This window comes from Micromys minutus (genome assembly GCF_963924665.1).
Source record: "Micromys minutus genome assembly, chromosome: 4".
NCBI lineage: Eukaryota > Metazoa > Chordata > Mammalia > Rodentia > Muridae > Micromys > Micromys minutus.
In genome coordinates this window covers 5,497,800-5,519,818 of record NC_137973.1, presented here as the reverse complement: position 1 = coordinate 5,519,818, position 22,019 = coordinate 5,497,800, and the positions used below count along the sequence as shown (strand labels likewise).

At 47.9% G+C, this 22,019-nt stretch overlaps 1 protein-coding gene across 1 annotated transcript in view; it reads left to right on the top strand.

Annotated features, from left to right (window-relative positions):
- RARRES1 (retinoic acid receptor responder 1) overlaps positions 1 to 20,763 on the top strand; it is a 32,877-nt gene extending 12,114 nt beyond the window's left edge. The window contains exons 2-6 of the mRNA XM_080916591.1: positions 6,275 to 6,340; positions 10,314 to 10,497; positions 15,332 to 15,468; positions 20,135 to 20,197; positions 20,277 to 20,763. Of these exons, the coding sequence (XP_080772717.1) occupies positions 6,275 to 6,340; positions 10,314 to 10,497; positions 15,332 to 15,468; positions 20,135 to 20,197; positions 20,277 to 20,426 (600 nt within the window). The 3' untranslated portion in view covers positions 20,427 to 20,763. The remainder of the gene's footprint in view (positions 1 to 6,274; positions 6,341 to 10,313; positions 10,498 to 15,331; positions 15,469 to 20,134; positions 20,198 to 20,276) is intronic.
- The last annotated feature ends 1,256 nt before the right edge of the window (positions 20,764 to 22,019 follow it).

Genomic DNA, 22,019 nt, shown 5'->3' with positions numbered 1-22,019 from the left:
ACTTTGAAAGTTGCCTCCCACACGGCCACATGACTGCAAGGCAAGCACAAAGCCAGAGGGACAGTGCGGCCAGGAGAGGCAGGCACAACTCTTCCCAGGGCCATTGGGGAGCAGGCACTAAGCAATCTGCAAACAAAGGGCACAAGGCCCAGATCCAAATATGATCTGCACACTGCTAACGGTCCAGGTTGTGAGGCATTGAGTTCTAGGCCAGAGCACATAAATTTTTTGTTCACCCAGAACTAGAAGAAGTCTGCAGTAAGGAACTGTTGCTTCCACTGTGGGAGTCACATGACCACTGGCCTTGTTTGCCTTTTCTTGGTGAAGAACTTTATTCTGGAAAACATGGGAATAGTGCTCTCTGCCTCTGGCTGTGTTTAAGAAAAGCGAGATGGCTGCATCTGTGTTGCAGATGGTCAGTTTGGGTGGCACGAGATGCTGGGTGTTAGGTACCCTGGTTTTCATGGCTTCCTGTGGTGGGAAAGCGAGGGCTGGGGTCCCTCTGTGCAGTGTTGGGTTCTTTTAAAATGAATTGAATGATCTCGCTTTTCACAGCACACATGTGGCAGCCTTTTGTTCCAGATGCAGAAAGAGATTGTGTGGGGGCGAGAGGAGTTGAGCGGACCTGGGAGTCAGGCTGGATTTAAAACCTTGCGCTGTGTTTCCCACACTCCTCTCTAACAGGGATTAAAGTACAAAAATATTAGCCTATGCAATGGGCACCTACACCAAGTCACTTTGGGCTGGATTAATGCTTTTAAGTGCTTTGTGGTTTCTGTTTTAAGATTTATTTATTTATCTTATGTATATGAGTACGCTGTCTTCAGACACCAAAAGAGGACATCGGATCCCCTTACAGATGGCTGTGAACCACCAGGTGGTTGCAGGGAATTGAACTCAGGACTCCGGAAGAGCTGTCAGGCTCTTCTCTGCTAAGCCAGTCTCTCCAGCCCAGCCTTTGTGTTTTTCTTTTTGAAGGTCTGTTTGTAAATTTGTTTTTGGAAAAGTACAGGGATGGGGTGGGGGGATGGGGTGGGGGGATGGAGTGGGGGGATGGGGTGGGGGGATGGGGTGGGGGGATGGGGTGGGGGAATGGGGTGGGGGGATGGGGTGGGGGGATGGGGTGGGGGTCAGGGATGCTGAGGAAGCAACTTTCTGGTTCAAGGTTCATACTTAACTTTCCTTAGTGGTGAGGGGGAAAGGGGATGGAGGGAGGGAGAGAAGGGGAGGGAGGGAGATCATTTTTATGCTTGTCCCCACACCAACCACCATCTCAGTGACAATTTCCAAATGTCAGCTGCATATCCTATTTGTAACCGTTTTATGGAAGATGTGTTGGGCTGTGTGCAAATCGAGGTTTTTAGGATTTGTCCTTGGTGCTGCACACACACCTGCTTTGTCCCCTGGGTTTGCTGAATACTCTTCCACGCAGGCACCACGGGTTAGCGTCTCAAAGTCAGCCTCTAACACCAGCACAGCACAGGACGCCTCAGTGAACACCCGCACGAATCAGCCCGTTGTCAGTCCGTTCACAGCTTCTCTGAGACACAGAGCAGGGTCTCTAGGCTGGAGAATGTCATACAGACGTGGTTTGGTCACTTATGAAGACTGCTGACCGCCAGGTGCACCAGGCTAACCTCCCAGCAGCCCGGCAAGGCCTCTGACTCCCCAAGTCCTGACCGGCTGCAGATCTCGTCTGCCTGGCCACAGCTCGTGTCTAGGAGCTGCACAGTGACAGCCCAGTTCCTTTACTTTGGATTTCCTTCTGGTGTGCTGGCGAGCTCAGACAGGCCTTCAAGGCTGATTGGAAGTGTTCGGGAAGAGCTCAGTGCTGGTCCCGTCTGATGTCTGTTGTTGTTTTGCAAACAAGAGCATTTCAAATGACCGTTGATGCTACTAGCATGCTGTCTCAATACAGACTATGTCTGGGGCATTGGATCGTGGTCACTTGTCACTAAACAGTGGGGACATGTACTGAGAATTGCGCTATTAGGCCATTTGTCCTTGTATGACCTTAGTGTGTCGTCACCCAAAGGTAGATGGAATAGGTTACTCAGAGTGACTCATTCTGGCAAACGAGAGATGTGTAAAGACAAGCTGTGCGTGACTGCTGCCACCCAACATCACCCTGTTCTGTCACAAGCTTTTCTTTCATAGGGGGAATATACCCTACATGTTAAAACTATACCACAATAAGCACGTGACCACGACAAGACCATGGTAATGTATTATCAAGTGTTGAACATCATAGAGTGTGTGTGTGTGTGTATGTATGTGTGTGTATGTGTGTGTGTATGTGTATGTATGTGTGTGTGTATGTGTGTGTATGTGTGTGTGTGTGTGTGTGTGTGTGTATGTATGTGTGTGTGTGTGTGTGTGTTTAGGAGCCCATGGAGACTAGAAAAGGGCAGCAGAGCCTTTGGAGCTAGACTTCAAATGCCGTGAGCCTCTGATGACGGCTGTTGGGAAGCAAACTAAAACCCTCTGGAAGAGCAGCCAATGCTCTTAAGCACGGAGCCATTTCTCCAGCCCATGTGCTACATTTTTATCCAACCCAAGTGGCGTATTAGTTTTATAGAACCACATATATCTGGTCCATGGTTCGCCGAATAGCACTCACTGTACATAGCACGTGACTGCTGCATAGAACTTCCTTTAGTACCTTCTTTTTAAAATTCAGATTTATTTATTTGTGTGTGTGTGTTAGGCACACACATCACAAGAGGTCATCAGACCCCCTGGAACTAGAGTTAAGGATGAGCCACATCTCCAGCCCCTCCTCTGTACCTTCTAAGGGACTTGTGTCAGCACAAAATGCACTTCTGAACACATGCACTTCACAGTCCCCACTGTACTTGTGTCCTCTTAGGAAGCTTCCTGTTCCATCCTCCCTCCGTGCTGTGGGCACCCCGTTTCTACTCCCTCACCAGAGGCCTTCTTAAAGGCCCCCCTCTGTAAGTTACGGTCACTATAACCTGCTAGGCAACCCTTGCCCATGTAGTCAGCTGCTTCCTGCACTGGTTTTAGCCTGTCTGTCCTTCAGTGCCACAGGATGCCCCTTGGGCCCTTCAACACTCCCTTCTCCCTGCTCCCCTCACCCCCCACACCCTACCCCCGCCAAGTCAGCTCCTCTTCCGTCTTCAGAGTTGAACTCAAATGTCACCTCCAGACCCCTAGATTGGATCAGTCTTCCTTTCAAAGTTCATAAGTCAACTCTAATCAGATCACCACGTCCCCAGTGTCATACAAATGAGTCCTTTCTGCTCTAGGCTGCCCGAGGGCAGACAACTGTTTTTGCCTGCTTTCCCCTCACCTAGCCTAGGGTTGGGGTGAGACAGAAATTCAGTCACCCTAGCATAAGTGCTGCTGGGTCCCAGGCTGCCAGTCAAGGAGAGTGAGAGTCAGAGCTCAGGCCCCACCCCAGATGAAGGGGGACCCCCACCTTGTGCTGACTGCAGTGCCTTATCTCACACAGGCCAGCTAAAGTAGCTTGTGACTCTGGGTAAGGAAGAGGGGAGAGGTTTTGGGGAGATGAGATAAGTGTGAGCCGTGCCCCATAAAGGACAACCGAAAGTATGAAATCCTAGGGTGGATCCCACGGAGAAGTCTTCAAGGGTGTCTAGTTAAAATAAGCAAATCGAATAGCAAATAACACTTCCAGAGCCTGACTCAGCTGCGAGCCCTGATGGACTCGGCCCTGGTTCTCCCCTTCCCCCTCCCACCAAAGAACCGTCTACTGGGCCCTCACTTAGCTTTGTGCGCTTCCAAACGCCTGACCACTCAAACACTCCTTTACGCCCCTCCCCCTGTAACCCCAGAGCTCCAAGGCAGAAACAGGTGATTCTCTGCGAGTTTGAAACGGGGCTTTTCAGACTGGCCAAGGCTACAAGTGAGACCCTATCTCAACAAAAATCAATAAATATGCAGAATGACTTAAGAATAAGGAAGCCCCCACCCCAGGAGTGGGAATCAGCGACTCTGGTCTGTTATTAACATGAAGGCTGATGTTTCTCTTGACTTTCTCTCTTATCCCTGGAGGCCCGTGTCCACTTCTCCGCTTCGGCCGTCTCTGCTAAGTCCTCATGCACACCGCAGATGCTTCCCACCTGGCTCGGCTCCTTCCTCCCTGTCTCCTCTTCCGGTGCTCCCTTCACCCCGCCCTCTCATCTGAAAATCCCTTCACCCCGTCCTGGCCCCTAGGGAACATGCCAGGCCCTCAGGGTCACCTGTGGAGGGCGGGGCCCAGAACCAGGGGAGCAAGCCTTTAAAGGCCCCAAACCCATGGACAAGGGACGTTGCCTTCCTTGGGCTCCGACCGTCCCCCTCATATGCCAACTTCTACCCTTTGTTTCTACGCTTTTGTGGAGCTAACAATGGCTCAAAAGTCAGTGCAGGCGCTGGTCGGATGGCCTAGTGGGGATAGATGCTTGCACTGTTAATCCCACCAGGCGGGCATGAGATCACTACTGCAAGTTTCTGAGCCCAATTCAAGGCAAGCTGTAGTAAATACTGGCCAGGACCATGGGAGCTCCGTACCCAGGACGTTGTTAATTAGATTTTTCGGCCCATGCCGGCACAAACCACACCAAACGAACACGGTTCCACGTGGAGAGGTTTAATAGACCGGGGACAGGGCAGGGGTCAAGGTCAAGGGAAGAGAAAAGGGAGGGGGTTCAGTCTTTTGTAGGGGTGGTGACATCACTTGCTCCCATGTGGAGGTGAGATTTTGAACCGATGTCTTCTGTGAATGCTTTGGCTGTTTCCATGGCGATGGATGTGCCAGGTTCCTGTCACCTGTGGGTGGAGCCATCGCTGGGGGAAGGGGCTACCCTAATGCCCACACAGGATCCCCAGAGTACGGCACCAATTACATTAGTCACGGGTTTATAAAGGCAGACCCCACAAGGCTACATACTTCGAGGCTTCATCCAATCAGAGGCAAGCATACACCTGACATGCATCCTGCCTACATGTGACCAAGCACACATCCTGTGCAGCTGCTGCGACCAAGCTTGTTCACAGAAGCGAAAACATGGGGCTTGTTATTTTACCTGAACAACAGGACGTTATTTATCAGAGAGATTGGGGCTTACAGCTTAGAGGCATTTTATGTCTGTATTTTATATGTATGCATATATATATAATGTTAAAGAATAACTTTAGCCATCACACCACCCAGCTTAATGGCTTGAGTTTGACCCCTGACACCAACATGGTACGAGAGAACCGTCTCTTGCTACCCCCTGACCTTCTACACACATACACATATGCGCGTGCGCCAAAGAAATGTAATTTAGAAATTAAAAAGAGTTATTTTGGGCCTTGCCTGCTGCAGAAAACCTTCCTGAACTTAGGACTGACACCAGGCTGCCTACAGCCACACTGACAGCCAATTGCTTCCATACTGGGAAAGCTGGCTAGGAAGGTCTATCTCTTAGCTCCCACTGCCTGGGGTAGGAATGGGTGGACAGACAAACGTCTGTGTGGCTTTGGTCACGTGTTGAAAGTTTACAACGAACCCGTACAAACACCATTCTTTTTCAGAATTTTCCAGAAGTGCCCGTGCGTTTTCATATTTAAATATTTTCTACATAAATAATTGCCATTCGTGCCTGTCTCCAGACGTACTCTAATATTACAGATGGATGATGGCCGATCTATTTATGACAAAATAACCACTTTGTGTCCTTGGGTCAAAATTCAAATGAAATTAATGTTTATAAAATTCCAGTTAATCAGGGTTATGCGAAATGACTTCAGCCCTATGAAACACAAAATTTCCTTTTTTTCTAGATAACACTTTGTAATGAATGATCTTTTTTTCTGTTTTTTTTAAAATGATGGCAAATAATATAAAAATTCTAGATAATTTAAATTTACTCAAAAATATGTGCTAGAAGTATTTCAGAAGCTTAAAGCATGCAAACATGCCTATGAAAAGTTTAAGGAATTTGCTGCTGCTACAAGTACCTGAGTTACACAGAGTTGTGAGACACAATTCGGGTGCTGGGAATTGAAGCTGGGCCCCTGGAAGGGGAGAAAGTGCTCTTAACCACCTCTCCAGCCCCAAGGACATGATTTGCTTTATCTGTGCCCCTGGCTGGCTTAGAACTCACTACATAGAGTGGGCTGGCCTCAAACTCACAGAAGTCAGCCTGCCTCTGCCTCTGGAGTGCTAGGATTAAAGGTGCCACCATAACCCAACAGAAATATTCTTGGTATGAAAATGCTTGCAATCCTCTCACTGTGTTAAGACAAAGTTTCTGTATTTCAGGTCGACCCTCAAGAGGGCTGTGAGGTGGACTTGGTGTTTAACACAGAGAAATTCAACCCCCAGCAGGTGAGCCTCCCCACGTGGTGAAGTGGCCTCTTAGCAGTGTCTTGTCCATAGAGGAGGAAGTGAGAACATAAACAAACAGAGCCGGGAGAGGTCACTACGGTTTCTTTTTTTATTGGAAATTCTCAGCATTTACATTTCAGATGTTATCCCTCTCCACCAATCCCCTTCCCTCCCCCTCCCATTGCCTCCATGAAGATGCTCCCTCTCCCAACCACCCTCTCCCACCTCAGCACCATGGGGTTGCAGACCCTCTCAGCTCCTCCTTTTGTGACTGGGTTGCCTCACTCAGGATGATAGCTTCTAGTTCCACCCATTTGCCTAGGAATTTCATGAAGTCATTGTTTCTAATAGCTGAGTAGTAGTCCATTGTGTAAATGTACCACACTGTCTGTATCTGTTCCTCTGTTGAAGGACATCTGAGAAAAGCACAGGAAAGCTGCAAGAGGGCAGTGGCTGGGCAGGAACAGATCGCAGCCTGCAGGCAAGGCAGGAATGCCAGGGAGACTCCATTGAGTTTACAATTGCAGTAATTCTTAAGTCAGTCTGCTTGGTTTTCATTTTAAAATATTTTAATTTATTCTTTGAAAATTTCACACACATATACAATGTATTTGAACTTCTCCATCTCCTGTTGCCCTTCTCCAATCCCCCAACATCCGCTAGCCTACCTTCCTCCTTCAAGCTCATTATTACTAGGATTATTAGGAGGAGCCCATTGAGGCTAATTAGTATTGACCACATACAGATCAGATGTATTGGGGGCCATCCACTGAGGCACGGCTAACCTACCAGTAGCCACGTCTGTCACCAAGGAAAAGTGAGTCTTCTGTCCCAGTAGCCATCAGCTGCCAATAGTTCCTCAGCAGGGGGTGTGGCCTCGGGCAGGGGGTGGGGCCTCAGCAAGGGGTGGGGCCTCAACAGGGGGTGGGGCCTCAGCAGTGCAGCACATCTGCTGAGAGCTGATGGGTGTGCATCAGCTTGCCATGACAGCAGCTTTAAAAATGGTTCCTTGTGTATGGGTGCTTTGCCTGCACGCATGCCTGTGCACCGCGTGTGTGCCTGGTGTCCTCGGAGGCTGGAAGAAGACATCGGACTCACTAAAGCTGAGTTGTGGACAGTCGGGAGCCAGCACGTGAGCACTGGGGGTCATCCCAGGATCCCTGCACTCTCTCTAGCACAAAGACAGCCTTTCCAGCATTTTTCTTCCCCACCCTCTGGCTCTTCCATTCCTCCTCACCCTGCTCTGTGATGTTCGCTGAACCCCGTTTGAGGAGGCTGATGTACACATTCCATTTCTCATCTACGCTGAGAGCCAGTCATTCATCCTCAGCATCATTTTGACCAGTCATGAGTCTAAGCATTAACCACTACTCACTGCAAAAGGAACTTCTCCGACCAAGGTTGAGAGTGACCTAAACCTATGGGAATAGACTTAAATAGTTACGGCAGTGTAAAATGGAAACAGCGCCCTGGGACATACGATTTCCCAAGATAAGGCACCAGACACGAAACCGCTCTCGTGAAGCAGAAACTGACTGGTTACCTCCATAACCACCATGCCGACGGCGCTTCCCCGGGAGGCCATATTGTAGCTTACAGGGTGCGGAGACGCTGGATCTCCTTTCTCCCCCAGCAGCCTGCTGAGTACCTTCCAGCTCTATAACGGGCCAGCAGGGAGCCCTTCCCGGGCAGTTCAAGACTGATTTCTTGATGTTTCTGCAGCCATGGTTGGTCTTCAGTAACAGGGTCTTACTGTTTAGTCATGATGTTTTCAGTACCTCCGGGGCCTCCCTGACCAAATGAGTTCCGGCGAAGTCTCTGTGCCCAGTATTTGTGTTTCTTTGTGTACCAGCCCATGATGTACAAGTCCTGTCCCAGGAAGGCAGACCACTGTGATTGGCAGGTGTGCCGTCCTGGACATTAGCATGAGCCACTTTGCACAGAACGTCCAGGTGTGCCGTCTCAGCCATCTATGTATACATACAGAGGCCGTGCAAATTAGAGGATTCCAGATGATCACATATCTATCCCGGTCAAAGGCTCAGATTCCAGATGTTGGGCTGCAGTTTGGAACTCCTAGACCATGCCATCTGCACTAAAATGTCCACGTACCTGCCATTTTCCCTTTTCTTAGGGAGAGAAGTTCACAGCTTCTTTGGGTGTCCCTCCTCGCACTTCATAGTCCTTAAAATGACTCACTGTGAAATGCCAATATGTTCTTTTTCCTGTCAGCTGGTGACATTTCTAGTTGGCAGGCTGGCATATCCCGGGGCCAATTCCATATCAGGTTAAGGACTCACAGGTAGAAGCATCGCAGAGAACACCAAGTAGGGCCCATGCGTGCTGCAGGCTTTGCCTGCCTCACCGCGATCCTCACCACACAGCCCGGGAGGCCACACAGCCCAGGCATTGTTAAGTTGCCTTCACCCTGTTTTCAGCAACCCTTTGGCTGTTGGGCTTTGCAGACCGGCAACGAATTCCTCCAGACTTGGAAAGTAGTGAGTATGGCTGAGTACACACAGCACCCCTCTTCACAGCACAGCTTCTCGGAGCTGTCTGCTGGGTCAGACAGAGGACGCATTGTACCCAGCTCTTTTCCACTTCCTTGGGGATGGCAGACTCCAAAGGAGAGGAAAGGCTGCCCAGAGGAGCCTCTCAGTTCTCGCACCAGCACATCAATGTCCCACCCAGTGCAGGCTCTGTAAGAGAGGAGCAGCCCCATGGCGAGCTTATTATTACAGTGTTTTGAACTAGTTCTAGAAGCAGGCTTATGTTGAAGACCCAACTTGATGATAATTTCTTTCACTGTGGGCCTTTCGAGTTTATTTCTGGTTCTTGCCTTAACCGGGATGCCATTTAAACCACAGAAAAGAAACGAAGGTTGCTGCTTCAGCTGTTCCACCAGCCACATTTGGATAGGACACCAGACTAGGAGCTCACGGCTGGGCTTGGGTGGGGCTGTGGCTAGTGACTGTGAACTCCTCATCCCAAGTCTAATGATGGCGTGTGTGAGCACATACATTTTTCTGGGGATAGGTCCTTGACTTTAATGGTCAAGTTAAAGAACCTTGACCAAAACGAGGAAGAATTACTACCTAAGAGCAGACAACTGAAGTCAAGGAGAATCTCCGATGTTTTTGGATTTATTAAGTGAGGGTTCTCACAGAATCCACAGGATGAGGACGACTAGGGTATCTAACCTGGACTAGATCTCGGAATAGGAAGGCAGAATTATTATAGACCGGGTTAGTAGCTGCGCTCAGACAGGAACCAATTCAAGTACCGAGAGCTTAAGATGTGGAGTAGGTTCCTTTCTGAACGTTAGCATTTGAGTCTTTAAACCTGGAATGAAAGGAGCAAATTCATGCATGGAAATGCTGGTGCTTTCGTTAATAGAAGCTGGCTTCGACTTCCAATTCAAGTTAGTACGCGTAATACCCAAGTACCTAAGGAACCAACCAAATGTGGGTTCCAGAAAGAGCGAAGCATCTCCTATCCTAGACGTTTGAGCCACGAAGGGCTCAACAGTCACTGATGCTATTTCTTTCCAAAATGCCCAGCCCCATTATATACAGAGGCAATCAGAAGGCAAACGAGGCAAAGACAGCAAAGGTCAAAGAGTAATGTTCCTCCACATTGTGTCTCGGTTTCCTTTCTGTTGCTCTGACAAAATACTAACAAAAGCAGTAAGAGAAAAAGGATTGGTCTGGCTCATAGTCCACCACAGCAGGGAAGTCAGTGTTCCTTCACCCAGAGAGCAGGGAGTCACGAGTATATGGGTGGCTCGGCTCATCTTCCCCAGATATACAATCCACAGACACCATGAGCATGAAAATAAACCTTCTATAGAGTGAAGCTCCGTCTCTTGATGGTGGCCTGCCAACCTCACCGATTCTCAGTCTGTGTGGTGTTAGCTGCAGTGAGCACGGTTGGTAAGGAACCTTCCCGGGTAACCTCCAAACCTTTCTTTCAGGAAGATGAGGCGCGTGTGGGCAAATGTTCTGCGAGGGTGTTTTTCAAGAATGAAAAACCCAGGCCAGCCATTAACATAACCTGCACACGGCTCTTTGAGAAACTGAAGAGACAAGAAAAGGACCGTCTGCTTTATAAGCAGATGAAGCAACTGAAGGCCCCTCTGGACACCGTCAGTATACCTGGTATGAATCAGAAACTGGGTTTCCTGTATCAGGAAAAAATATATAAAATCACCGAATCTTAAAAAGAATCATTGTTTACATTTGCATGTCTGGAGAGACATGCTATGGATTGCTATATGTCTCACTATCTTAACAAGGCACACATTCTATTCATCTCTACAATACACTAACGCTACCCAGAGCTGAGTCTCTTTAGCTGACCATTTTGTATCCCAGAATGAGGACTCAAGAGCTGAGTCTACAAATAAGAAACAGAGGGTTTTTTGGGGGGAAACGTGTGTAGATCAGAGTGCAGATTTCAGGGGAGTGTAGAACTTGAGGTGACATTTCTAGCATTTTGTTGTTAGCCTTGGGGAGGTTTGGCTGACAAGACACTCCTCGCCTGTGCTCAGGCCCCTTCCCCAGGGCTGGCTGAGTGGCTGTCTGGGCCATTCTGGGCCGCTGCCACGAGGGTCAGATTTATCTCACTTCAGGGCAGCGGCTAATGGGCAGTGGAGCCGTGTCCAGGAGCTGTGCCCCGCCCTCCACAGTGACTCAGCCGGAGTGCAGCGCAGGTCACTTATCCTGGCACTCAACAGAGTGTGGGCAGCAGGAGACATTCACACTTACCGGCAAATCCAATTTCCCAAACCGCAAAGTTCTCTCTGGACTTGCGCTTGGGTAGGAGCTTGACCTCTGACCACTGCAGCACTCCCCCCACCCCCCACTCTCTGCTCCTTTGCCCAGACACCCCTCAATAAACACCAAGAACCTCAGGCTTCATTCCTGATTGCATCTGCCCCACTAAATACCAGTAATGGAGACAGAACCCGCATTTCTAATATTGGAGTCTTGAGCGATTCTCCCCCAGTACTTCATTCACAACAAGCATCGGATCTTGAACCAAAGAACTACGAGGATTCAGAATATATTGTTGAAGATATTCATGCTGCTTGGAATAAGTGAGCCAGTGACTGCTATTTAGAAATCCATAGTTACATGGGGGCCTTATTTCTCTTTTTTGTTTGGGAAATTGGGTGTGTTTGTTCTTTAAAAAAGGATTTTTAATTACGTGTGTGTGTGTGTGTATGTGTGTGTGTGTGTGTGTGTGTGTGTATGTGTGTGTGTGTGTGTGTGTGTGTGTGTGTGTATGTACGCACATGTGTGAGAATGTGCACAGGTGAGTGGGCAGGCCCATGGAGTTCAGAAGTGGACAGCAGATGCCCAGAGCTGGAGTCACAGGTGTCTGTGGGGTGTCTTGTGTGGGTCTTCCTTTGGTAAGAACAGTACCGACTCTTAACTGCTGACATTGTACAGGACTTTTTAGAAGTCTGTGCCACACTCCCATTAGCTTTGGGATACTTTTCAGTAGAGCCAATGTTTTAGACCATGTTCACTTACTGAGTCCTGTGTGCTCACAGGGGCCATGCTACACTCTACCTAGACGATAAAATGTCAACAAAGAGCATTTTCTGCACAAGCATTGGATTCGGTCACCATAGAATCCAGATATCCCACAAACACCCTCTTCTGGCCTCCATGCACGGACCAGGACACACACATACACAAGCACAGACACACATGTGTCCGAACGCAAAAATACATACATAATTCAGTCATAGTAGAGAGAACTTCTCATCAACAAATGTGAGTTCTGCTCTGACTGTAAATTCAGCAGTTGCTGCAAGTGCTAAGTGTGCGTTCATGCACAATTTTCTGCTTAGGATCAAGGGTTGATTTACTAGACAGATCTACCGCAGTCTGTGTGAAGGCTGAACAGACCTTGTGTTGATGAGTCAGAGCCTTGTTCAAGGATCTCTAAGGTGAGCTGTATGTTATGAACTCACGGTTTTTCACATTTCCTTCAAGGGCATAGTCCTGTGTCGCTGAATGAGCGTAGGATAGACCTTATTGAGGGAGCCATCCTAGATTCTTAGCAGATAAAAATTATCAAAAAATTTTGATATTGTATTAGGAGGTTCAAATACAATTATTTTGTTTAAAAGACATGAACTTATTTTTATTATTTGTTGAAAAATATACTTTGTTCAACATTATTACTCCCTTAATCTACTTACCCAGTTTTGAATGGAAAATGATACTTTTATATACGCAGTAGCTGAAACCAAATAACAAGTAGATGTTTGTAATCAATTGAATTTATAATCATTTCTAGAAAAGAAAACCCAAAAGGGTTGGTTTTAGATTGATTCCAACTATGGAGACAGGCCTGGGGTGACCAGCTGAAGTCAGTAGTTAATGCGGGGCACTGAACTTCATAGTGAAATTAGTAAGCAGGACGTGGTACTGGCTCCACAGTTTTCCCTCCTGCTCTTCTTATGCTGGGTTCACTTTCACCAGTCCATTCACTAGCTTCTCACAGATGAACATAATCAGTGAGCAGAAGGAGAGACCGAGGAGCTACACCGTCCATCCTGACCTGTCTTGCCCGAGCACGCACCCCATCACATGTCCTCGCAGCCGACAGCATTTAGTCTTTTGTCTCCCAGGGTAACATATTTGGCTATCACAGATCTAAAGCCACAGAAAGATAGAGTGTTGGTGGACCACATGAAGACTGTTTTAGTTACAGGAAAAGGTTGCTAAAGCCCTGAGAGAGTGAACCACGGCAGAGGTGTTCCTGTCACTGTCCCAGAGAGTGAACCACGGCAGAGGTGTTCCTGTCACTGTCCCAGAGAGTGAACCACGGCAGAGTTGTTCCTGTCACTGCCTGAGAGTGAACCGCGGCAGAGGTGTTCCTGTCACTGTCCCAGAGAGTGAACCACGGCAGAGGTGTTCCTGTCACTGTCCCAGAGAGTGAACCACGGCAGAGGTGTTCCTGTCACTGTCCCAGAGAGTAAACCACAGCAGAGGTGTTCCTGTCACCTTTGCAGTCCTGCTGTACACATTTTGGAACCCTAATGGTTCAACGCCAAGGAGAAACTACAAGTGCATTCTTAAAATACTAGTAATTCTGCTAGACAGCGGGAGTCGGAAGCGTCTCTACAGTTACGGCCTCAAGCTCACAGCTCGCCGGTGACTAGCATGTCTTGGCAGGATGGACTGTTAGTCACCATGAGGAGTTGACAGAGTATGGCAGTGCCCAAGTCTGGATGTTCACGGAGGGGCATGGTGAGAGACCAGACCCTTGAGGCCACTGTGTAACAGTGGATGACGGCAGAGGAGGAAACCAAGGCTTTCAGCTCTGCTCTGTACAAGTTTTCTTCTGAGAGCACTTCCCAAGCGCCAGGCCCCCAGAGCACGCACTACTTCTAGTGTCTTCACACTGTCTTCCAAACAGCCATGGGTGAGCTTCTGCCTTTCAACGGGCAGAGCATGCCTGCCTCCTGCACTTGCAGTGAGACAATGTCCCATCTGCTCTACTGAGCATGAGACTTTTGCATTTGGGTTCTGGGAACCAAATGCAGGTCCTCTGGAAGAACAGTAAATGTGCTAACTGCTAAGCCACCCTCCTGCCCAGGATACCTTTCCTTACACCCTGGATTCTGATTTCTCTAGCTTCTCCCATGGTTTTGACCATCCGTATCCTTCTCATCTCTGAAATCCTGCCCACCAGCAGTTTCTGATCTTGCCTGAGACGGGTGTTCCACTGACCCTGTGCTTCACAAAGCCATCGTCCCTTTCCTTCCTCTCCACGATCACTCTCCAAAAGGAGGCAGTCTTTACATTGCTCAGCCTTGACCATACCTGACCCATTTCTACATAACTGAAACTATCCCATCATCCTTGTCTGTAGTCTTTCTTAACCTCGGACTTCATACCCTAACCTTCCCGCTCTCTTCCCCCACAAGGTCTGTATGTGCTGGGGTTGAATTGTGTTACTGTTCTAGGGTTTACTAGAAAATCTGGTCATTGCCACCCCTGTCTCTTAACATTTAATAATTTGCCACTTCCTGTGAAGCTGGCCTCCAGAAAACATCTGGGACCCATAGTGCTGTCTTCAGACTCTGCCAGCCACTCTTTCCGTGCGACTCCTCCACAGTTCCTGTCAGGTCGTAGACTTCAGTCTCCTGTCCGTCCGAGTCTGTGCTCACTGGTTCTGCACATGAGGCCATTCATAACCATACATTTACGTTCCTTCAGGACCAGGCTGAGCCTGCAGTGTTCCTAGATCACCCATCCCTCACTGCACCCCCACTTACAACAACAAACATCTCACTCCCCCAAACTCTCCAGCCCAGTCTGTCTGTCCTTCTGCTGTCTCTAAGAACGCATCGGCTGTGCCTCTGTGCCGTTCAAAGGCGCCAGAGCCTCAGGGGATTGACTGGTGTATCTTCACAGACCAGACAACTGTTTACCAACCAACAGGATTTATGCTAATTTTGCTTTACCTAGAGATCGTCCCCTAATGTGGCCCTGCACTGCTGGTAGGCCACAACAGAGGCTGCCTCCCCCAACCTGTACACAGTGGTGATCTGTGACATTATACTAGAATTAATCACTAAAAGAATCAAAAACAAACGGCACAAGGAAAATCCATCTGATTCTGTCACGTGTTCAGAGTGACTGGAAGGCTGGCAGCTCGCACCAACCTTCAGGCCAAGCCAGCATGTAACAAGATGGCCGTGGACTTTTTCACCAAGCTAATGTTGTCTCAACTAGAATATGTCTAGATTAATGTAGCACTGGCTCCTGTGCGCATGGTGCTACAAATCGCCACTCAGTAAGTTTATACGATTGGTGTAGCAAACCGGAGCAGAGGCGCCATCTTAACCATGTCCCCATCAGGATACTGCGGCGAGTGCCACAGTGCCACATCCCTGACCTCATTACTCAAGTTCCTCAGATCTCCTTAAACATGCCTAAGTACTAATGTGCTTCTTTCTTCTCTCAGACAGTCAAGGACACATCGATCCTCCACTGAGACCCCTGTGGGACTTGGCTTTCCTCGGCAGCTCGTACGTGATGTGGGAGAAGACCACGAGGTCTCTGCACTACTTCTTGACCCAGATCAGCAGTGTGAAGCAGTTGGTAAGAACCTGAGCGAGAGCCGGGCCAGCGGGGCCACAGTGCCGACCGTGCCCTGGACTGAGCCCAGGGGAATGGTCACCTTCACGGGGAGACTTTTAATTACGTTCCATTCAGCAGACGTCTGAGTGCATACAATGGCCCGGGTACCGGTTTAGGGATTGAGGAGGCAGTGAACAAAACCACATTTGCTGACGTTAATAAAGAGTTAATAAGCCGATGGACGTGCATCATCCGGCCTCGGAAAGCGCCATGGCAGGAACATAAAACGTGGGGAGAAGGAAATACAGGGACTTGAAAGGCAACTTGCATAGCAAAGTAAGGCTAATGGAACTAGAGCTGGCATTGGAGCAGAAGCCAAAAGGCAGGAAGAACAAGAGGGGAGTCCGAGACCGGAAACCTCGGCAGCAGGGCGGCTGATGGCTGCAGGAAATGAGATGAAAGGGCAGGAAGTGGAGGGTGCCTGTCCTTGGGAGGCTGGGGATGTCGTTGGTCCAGGCTTGCCTTCATCCTATTAGCAGATGTGATTTCCCCGGGATCTTTCTGGCTCCACTCTGAGAACAGACTACCATGAAACAAGGGAGAAAGCAGGAGGGCCTGGCGGTGGTCTGGACGAGGGGGCAGCAATGGAGGTCCTGGAGTATCCGGACTCTCCACTGACTGGAAAAGACAGCAAGACCTGTTTCAGAGGAAGCTGTCTGATTTGTGGCAAGTAGACAATCTGCACAGTCATCTAACCATAGAGGTTTGTGTTTGAGACAGGGATGGCTGTATCCGTGCCTGTAGAGATGGTGTTTAGAGCCACGGACGGGGAGAAAATACAGGCAGTGGTACAGTTATGAAAGATTGAGACTGGGGCTTGTTCTACCTTAGATCCTACAGCTGAGCCCACCCAGAGGGAACGCAGACAACACGGCCAGACACTAGTCACAGACGACACTGGCACAGGTGGGACCCAGTCTCAGTTCTCTGGTATCCATTGTGTCCCTCAGCAGAGTCCTGAGCCCAGGGTGAGGATGGGAAGAGTCCTGGGAATCTGAGGTGGTACCCAGCTACTGGGACCTGCGCAAGGACTTGCTCTTAGCAGGAGAAGTAGGCAAACAGCTGCCTTTAACCAGGGTTGGGAATTTTCTCAGGTAAATGTGAATCTAGGGAGAGAGAGGTTTTTTCCCCAGAGTAAAAGCCAAGCCAGTTGTAAGAAGTACTTACTAACAGGAAACATTTTCACGATTTACCCATGGTTGGAGCATCAGTATTTTCTTAGGAACTTGCCAAACATTTGGCATTTTTAATGCTATTAATAATTTTGTCTGCTTTCCAAAGACCATTGTAAAACAGGCATCAAACAGAACTTAAGTTTCTTTTTTCTTCTTTACTCTCTAATTGATTACTGCTATGTAACAAGGCAGGGCTTTTGTTCCGTCTCTCTAGCTCTCTAACAGGACGATGGAGCTGAAAAAGCCAAGACAGCTCAGGGGTAGGAAGTGCATGAGAGGTGGGGTGACTATCACTGCCCCCCAAACTTTCTGGCCGAGAATCACTACTTGAATCCCCAGGGTTAAACTTACACACTAGTGCAATGGTATACGGAAATACAAACTTCTAAATGTACAGCCCTACATACTCAAGACCCATCACACGGCTGCCATGATTTTCTTAGACCCGAAGAACAAATGCCATCCCCAATACCAGGGACTGCTGAGGATAGGGGAAAAGAAGGGCCCTCTCTGTACCTCAGCCTTCACTATGACGAAAGCAGAACTACATTACTCTGATCCAACCCACCAGTACCAAATCTTGTAGCAACTCTTGTAACTTTAATCTTTTCAAAATCGACTTTAATGATGGCAATGGGGAAGAAAGACTGTGGGGCTGGGGGAGTGAGACTGTTTAGAAAGGTTCTGTGGAGCAACTCCATCTGTGTTCATCGGCAGTGAACTGTTAGCAGCGGCGGCTCAATCCACTCAGCCTTTCACCGATACACCACCAGTCCAGTTCAGTAGTGGGGATACCAGACTCGAGCCAGCAGCAGCGGCACCGCCTGGCAGAGACAGCCGGGCTCAGCCTCGGCCAGAGTCAGCACAGAGTCAGCAGGAGGGACCCGGAGGGACGCCAGGAGAAGTTGTTGGCTGTGCCTTTTCGGTGAAGTGCAGGTCAGCGAAGATGTGAGACCCACAAGCATTGTAAAGCTGGCTCTGTGAACAAGCCTAGCGTCCTGTCACTGTCCCTCCGTGAGTCCTGCCTCAGCACGTGCATCTGTCACGGCTAACATCACTGCCAATAAGCCCATGTCCTCAGAAGCAGCAGGAAGCTACAGCATTCCACCAGAGGGTTTGATGCGTTTCTCTCTATGGAACGCAACTCCAATAACAAATGCAGCTCGGCTGTGCGATGTGAGGCGGACCAATACATGTGTCATTAGCGAAGACGCCTTCATCACGCGTCCTTTCACATGCTCGTTCTAGAAGAACATCCTCTCCTTTGTCTGCTTCAGTAAAACGTTCCTTCACAACCTGCCTTAGCCTTTCACCTGGGTCCACTTTAATGAAACATTCCTTCGAGTGTTTGCTCCAGCAAAACACCATCCAACCGACTTCCAAAGAACCCTTAAGTTTCCACTTCACACTCAAAGGTATCTCATCCAACCCCAAGTATCTACCAGGTTGTCACTCACTATTAGTCAGTTCCAGACTTTATTCCAGCTTATGAACTTCCTCCACTAGCCCGAGATAACAGAAATTACCTCACCAGCCATATCTGTTCTGCTGAGAAGTCTCTTTTCAAGCAGGTATAATAATAGCATAAGCCTACTTACTCTACTAAAACCACATTGATTCTATTAGGGCTTAGCCTCCCCCTTTTAGGAGACGAAGGAGAGATGAAGGGAGGGGTCGCAAAAATGGGGGTCAAACCAGGTTCCCTCACGGTTTCCAGGAAGATTAAAGTACTAAGTTACAGAAATTAAAAAAAAAAATCACCATCAATCTGGAATATAAGCATTTGGCATTGTGATAATTTGAATAGAAGCCAAAGAGGTTATTTCTGAATAATATTAAAAATAATGACTTCTTGGCAGGGCTTGGTGTCGTGAGAGCAGACTGTGAGGTATACTGTTTACCTCTGCAGCTCTGTAACAAGCTGTGCTTTGGGGCTGGTTTCAAAGGTCCTTCCTTCTGAAGGAAAATGCACACAAGCTATAATACAGGCATTGCTCCAGTGGCTTTAGTAAGGAGTACCACAGGCACAGCGGATTATAAGTAACTTACACATTTAACATGGGTAGTGCCTTTCTTTTTGTCTCTGCTGGGGAATGAACCTATAGCTTCACCCATGAGAGACAAGCTTCCTGAGTTACATACAGTCTAGGCACTACTCTGTGGTTGAGCAAAACTGATAAGTAAAGTTGGAGTTCTACCATTTATGTAAAGCCCAGCCTGTTTTTACCCAAAATTTGAAGACCACCATAATTTCGTTCAAAATGCTGCTTTTAAAGTCAGGCATGGTAGCCCTTACAGGCAGCGGCTGCCTGTGACGGGGGTCCACTGACTGACAACTTGAGAAGGACCAGCTTTGCCTTCCAAAGAAAAGGCAGCCATCAATCGAGGGCCAAGCAGGGCCAAGTACAGCCTCCAAGTGATACGAGCCGGTACGGCTAGCCCCTGCACTGTGGGGTCTGGCTCAAGCCCACCACAGTGTTTGTTCATGAGCCTCACACATTCTCTGACCTGCTTTATCTCTAGTTTGCCCATGTGCAGTGTAAAGGCTCTACCAACCATTGTTCTGTTCTATTTAGGGAACAGCAACAAAAGCATGCCTGCACATGTTCAGAATTTGTATTTTCTATTCTTGGTAGCACCGATACCGAAGGGTAATGTAAAAGAAGGGCTGGTAACTAATCTCTAATGAAGGATGTTTTCCCTGGTGAATTGTGATTGTGTGGCTTGTGCCTTGAACACCCCGTGTATATTATACTGTCAGGCCAGAGAGACCCACCCAATGATGCAAGTCACCGTACGCAGTCCCTGAAGCATCCACCCCCGTACGCCTTCCTCTACAGCTCTCTCCTCACTTACTGCAGGTTTGTGGAAAATCTCCACCGATAAGAAAAGCAAAGACAAATTCCAACACCGAGTCCTGTTCCATCATCATCCCTTCATATTCTTTAGCAGTTTCATTACAAGCCCTATAGAAGACTGAAGCTATATTCTAGAGACTGAAGGCTCTAAAACAATCCCGTTTTCAGTAGTAAAGAGAAAAGTACCCTTGGTCTATAAAAATATTACAAAAACATAACTAGGAAATTGACTGTTAAACTTTATATAAAAAAAAACAAGGCATGTTGGTCCAAAACATACGTAACAGCGGTTTTCACGACATTATGAGGGGCTTCTTGCAGCACCCATGAAGGACACGGAGTGAACACATCAGAGATTCATGTACGGTACCTAGATTACTACGATCGCCAGAGATTCTCCTTATCCTCACAGCCTTCGGCCCAAGCCATGAATGCCAGAGAAAAAGCTTTAAGGATTTTCACAAAGACTTGCCTGTGACTTCTGGAACCTGACTGGCGCTGAGACACCGCCCACAGGAGTCACATGACACAGCCTCACGAATCCTGAGCGCGCAGAATCCTATGGTGTGTCTTACACTGTTTTCCTTTCTCTAGAAAACAGATGAGGACAGCATTGATTTTGACTTCACTGTTCTACTTCATGAATTCTCAACACAGGTAAGATGCGTAGTTGTCTGTCGAATTGTTTTTATTTTAAGTTCTTCGAGTTTATAACATTTAGGCCTTTACTTCCTAGGAAATCATTCCTTGCCGTATCCACATGGTCTGGTACCCTGATAAACCCCTTAAAGTAAATTACCACTGTCAAGAGCTACAGAGCCCAGAAGAAGCCTCTGGGACCGCGGAAGCATCAGCTATGGCACCAACAGAGTTCAGTAATTTCTAAAGAGAAGCCGTGATCTGCTTCTATTCTGTTCTAACAGAACGACGCCACAGCCCGCATCACCATTCCTGTCCAATAGCAAAGGTCCAGACACTCTAGCAACCCAGGCAAGCCTCGCTTCTCACCTGCCTCGCTGAACTCCGCCAGCAGCTCGCGTACCTGACTGGGCTCCAGTCTCAGCACATCAGCACCCAGCAGGCGGATTAACAAGTGCTTTGGGAAAAGGTTTCATCTCCGACTTTGTATTTTTCATGACTGTGTCTATTTTATGTTGCTAAAGTGTTCTTACTTATTATGTCAGCTTTTTTTTTTTTTCGGTGAAAGTAAACAGTAGGGAGATACTAACTGCTAATCTTGGGCAAATGTTCCCTTTGAACGTGATACCCACTTTCAAATAAATGTTTATGTTTCTAAATAATAAAATGTCTTTCGAAACTTTGGTATGCATGGGAAATTTGGGCTAACCTGGAATTAAGTGAAATCCCAATGCTGATTCAAATCTTACAAATCTTAAAAATAACACACTGTCTTCTATGATAAAAGCTGCAAACACACTCTTAGGGAAACACCGATATAGCTGAGAAAGTGCCAGATAACTATTTTTATTCATCAGGACATATAATGTGTTACAACCAAATTCAGACGTACCTCCTCATGGTTGGGAGCAACTCACCCAGGGAATGTCGCCATTGCTTGCCGCTCAGAATTATTACAATGTAACAGCACACTTACATCATTGTCTTAAACCCTTGAGCCAGGTTCCTGGGCCACTGACGGGAAGACAGCAGCCTCAGAATAAAAAAGCACACAGAAGCAGCCTTTGGTGGCTGAGGTCATGCCCCAGTCAGCCCACCTGAGGCTTGGAATGCAGTTAATACACCTGAGGGAAACAGCCCAGTTTAGCAACATCATCAGCTACTGTTTACCCTAATGCTCATGTGGCTGGCGGAGTTACTGTCCCAAATCCCCAGAGTCTCATATAGTATATTCCTAGGTAAGACCCAAATTGTCCAAATGGTTCTCTTACTGCTGTCAAGGCAACTACTAAAAATGGACCTTAAAATAGTCTGAGCTATTAGATGATGCGAAAGTTTACTGCACAGATAAGATTTTAGACAAGGGTGCTTAGCGAAATAACCAGAAGCAGATCTAATTGTGTGTTTGTTTTTTTCTATACCTCCCCAATATCCACCCCTTTCAACACGTTCTAAATCCTTCACATAGTCTGCGGAGGTGCACAGCTCTCCCACCTGGGCAATATAAAGACAAAGTACTTTAAAAACATACCCAAGAAGCAATGTGTAATAGCGTCATTGAGCCCAAACCAAGCCAACAGGTTTCCTAACTGAAGTTCCCTAAACCACCCTTCATCATAGATGCTATGAGCACCATGTACCTATAGCATACTGCTGTCCTGTGACCTCTAACAGTTCCTTTAACATCCTCCTATAAGGTATTTCAGCTTTAGTATGTTAACATATGGAATCTTAAATTTGGCAGCCACCAGAAAGGAGCAAATTGTGACAAGTTGGGATGACCCCACTGCAGAAGGTTTGCATTGCTGGGATGATGCGCCAGTGCGGTGTTTCTTACTTT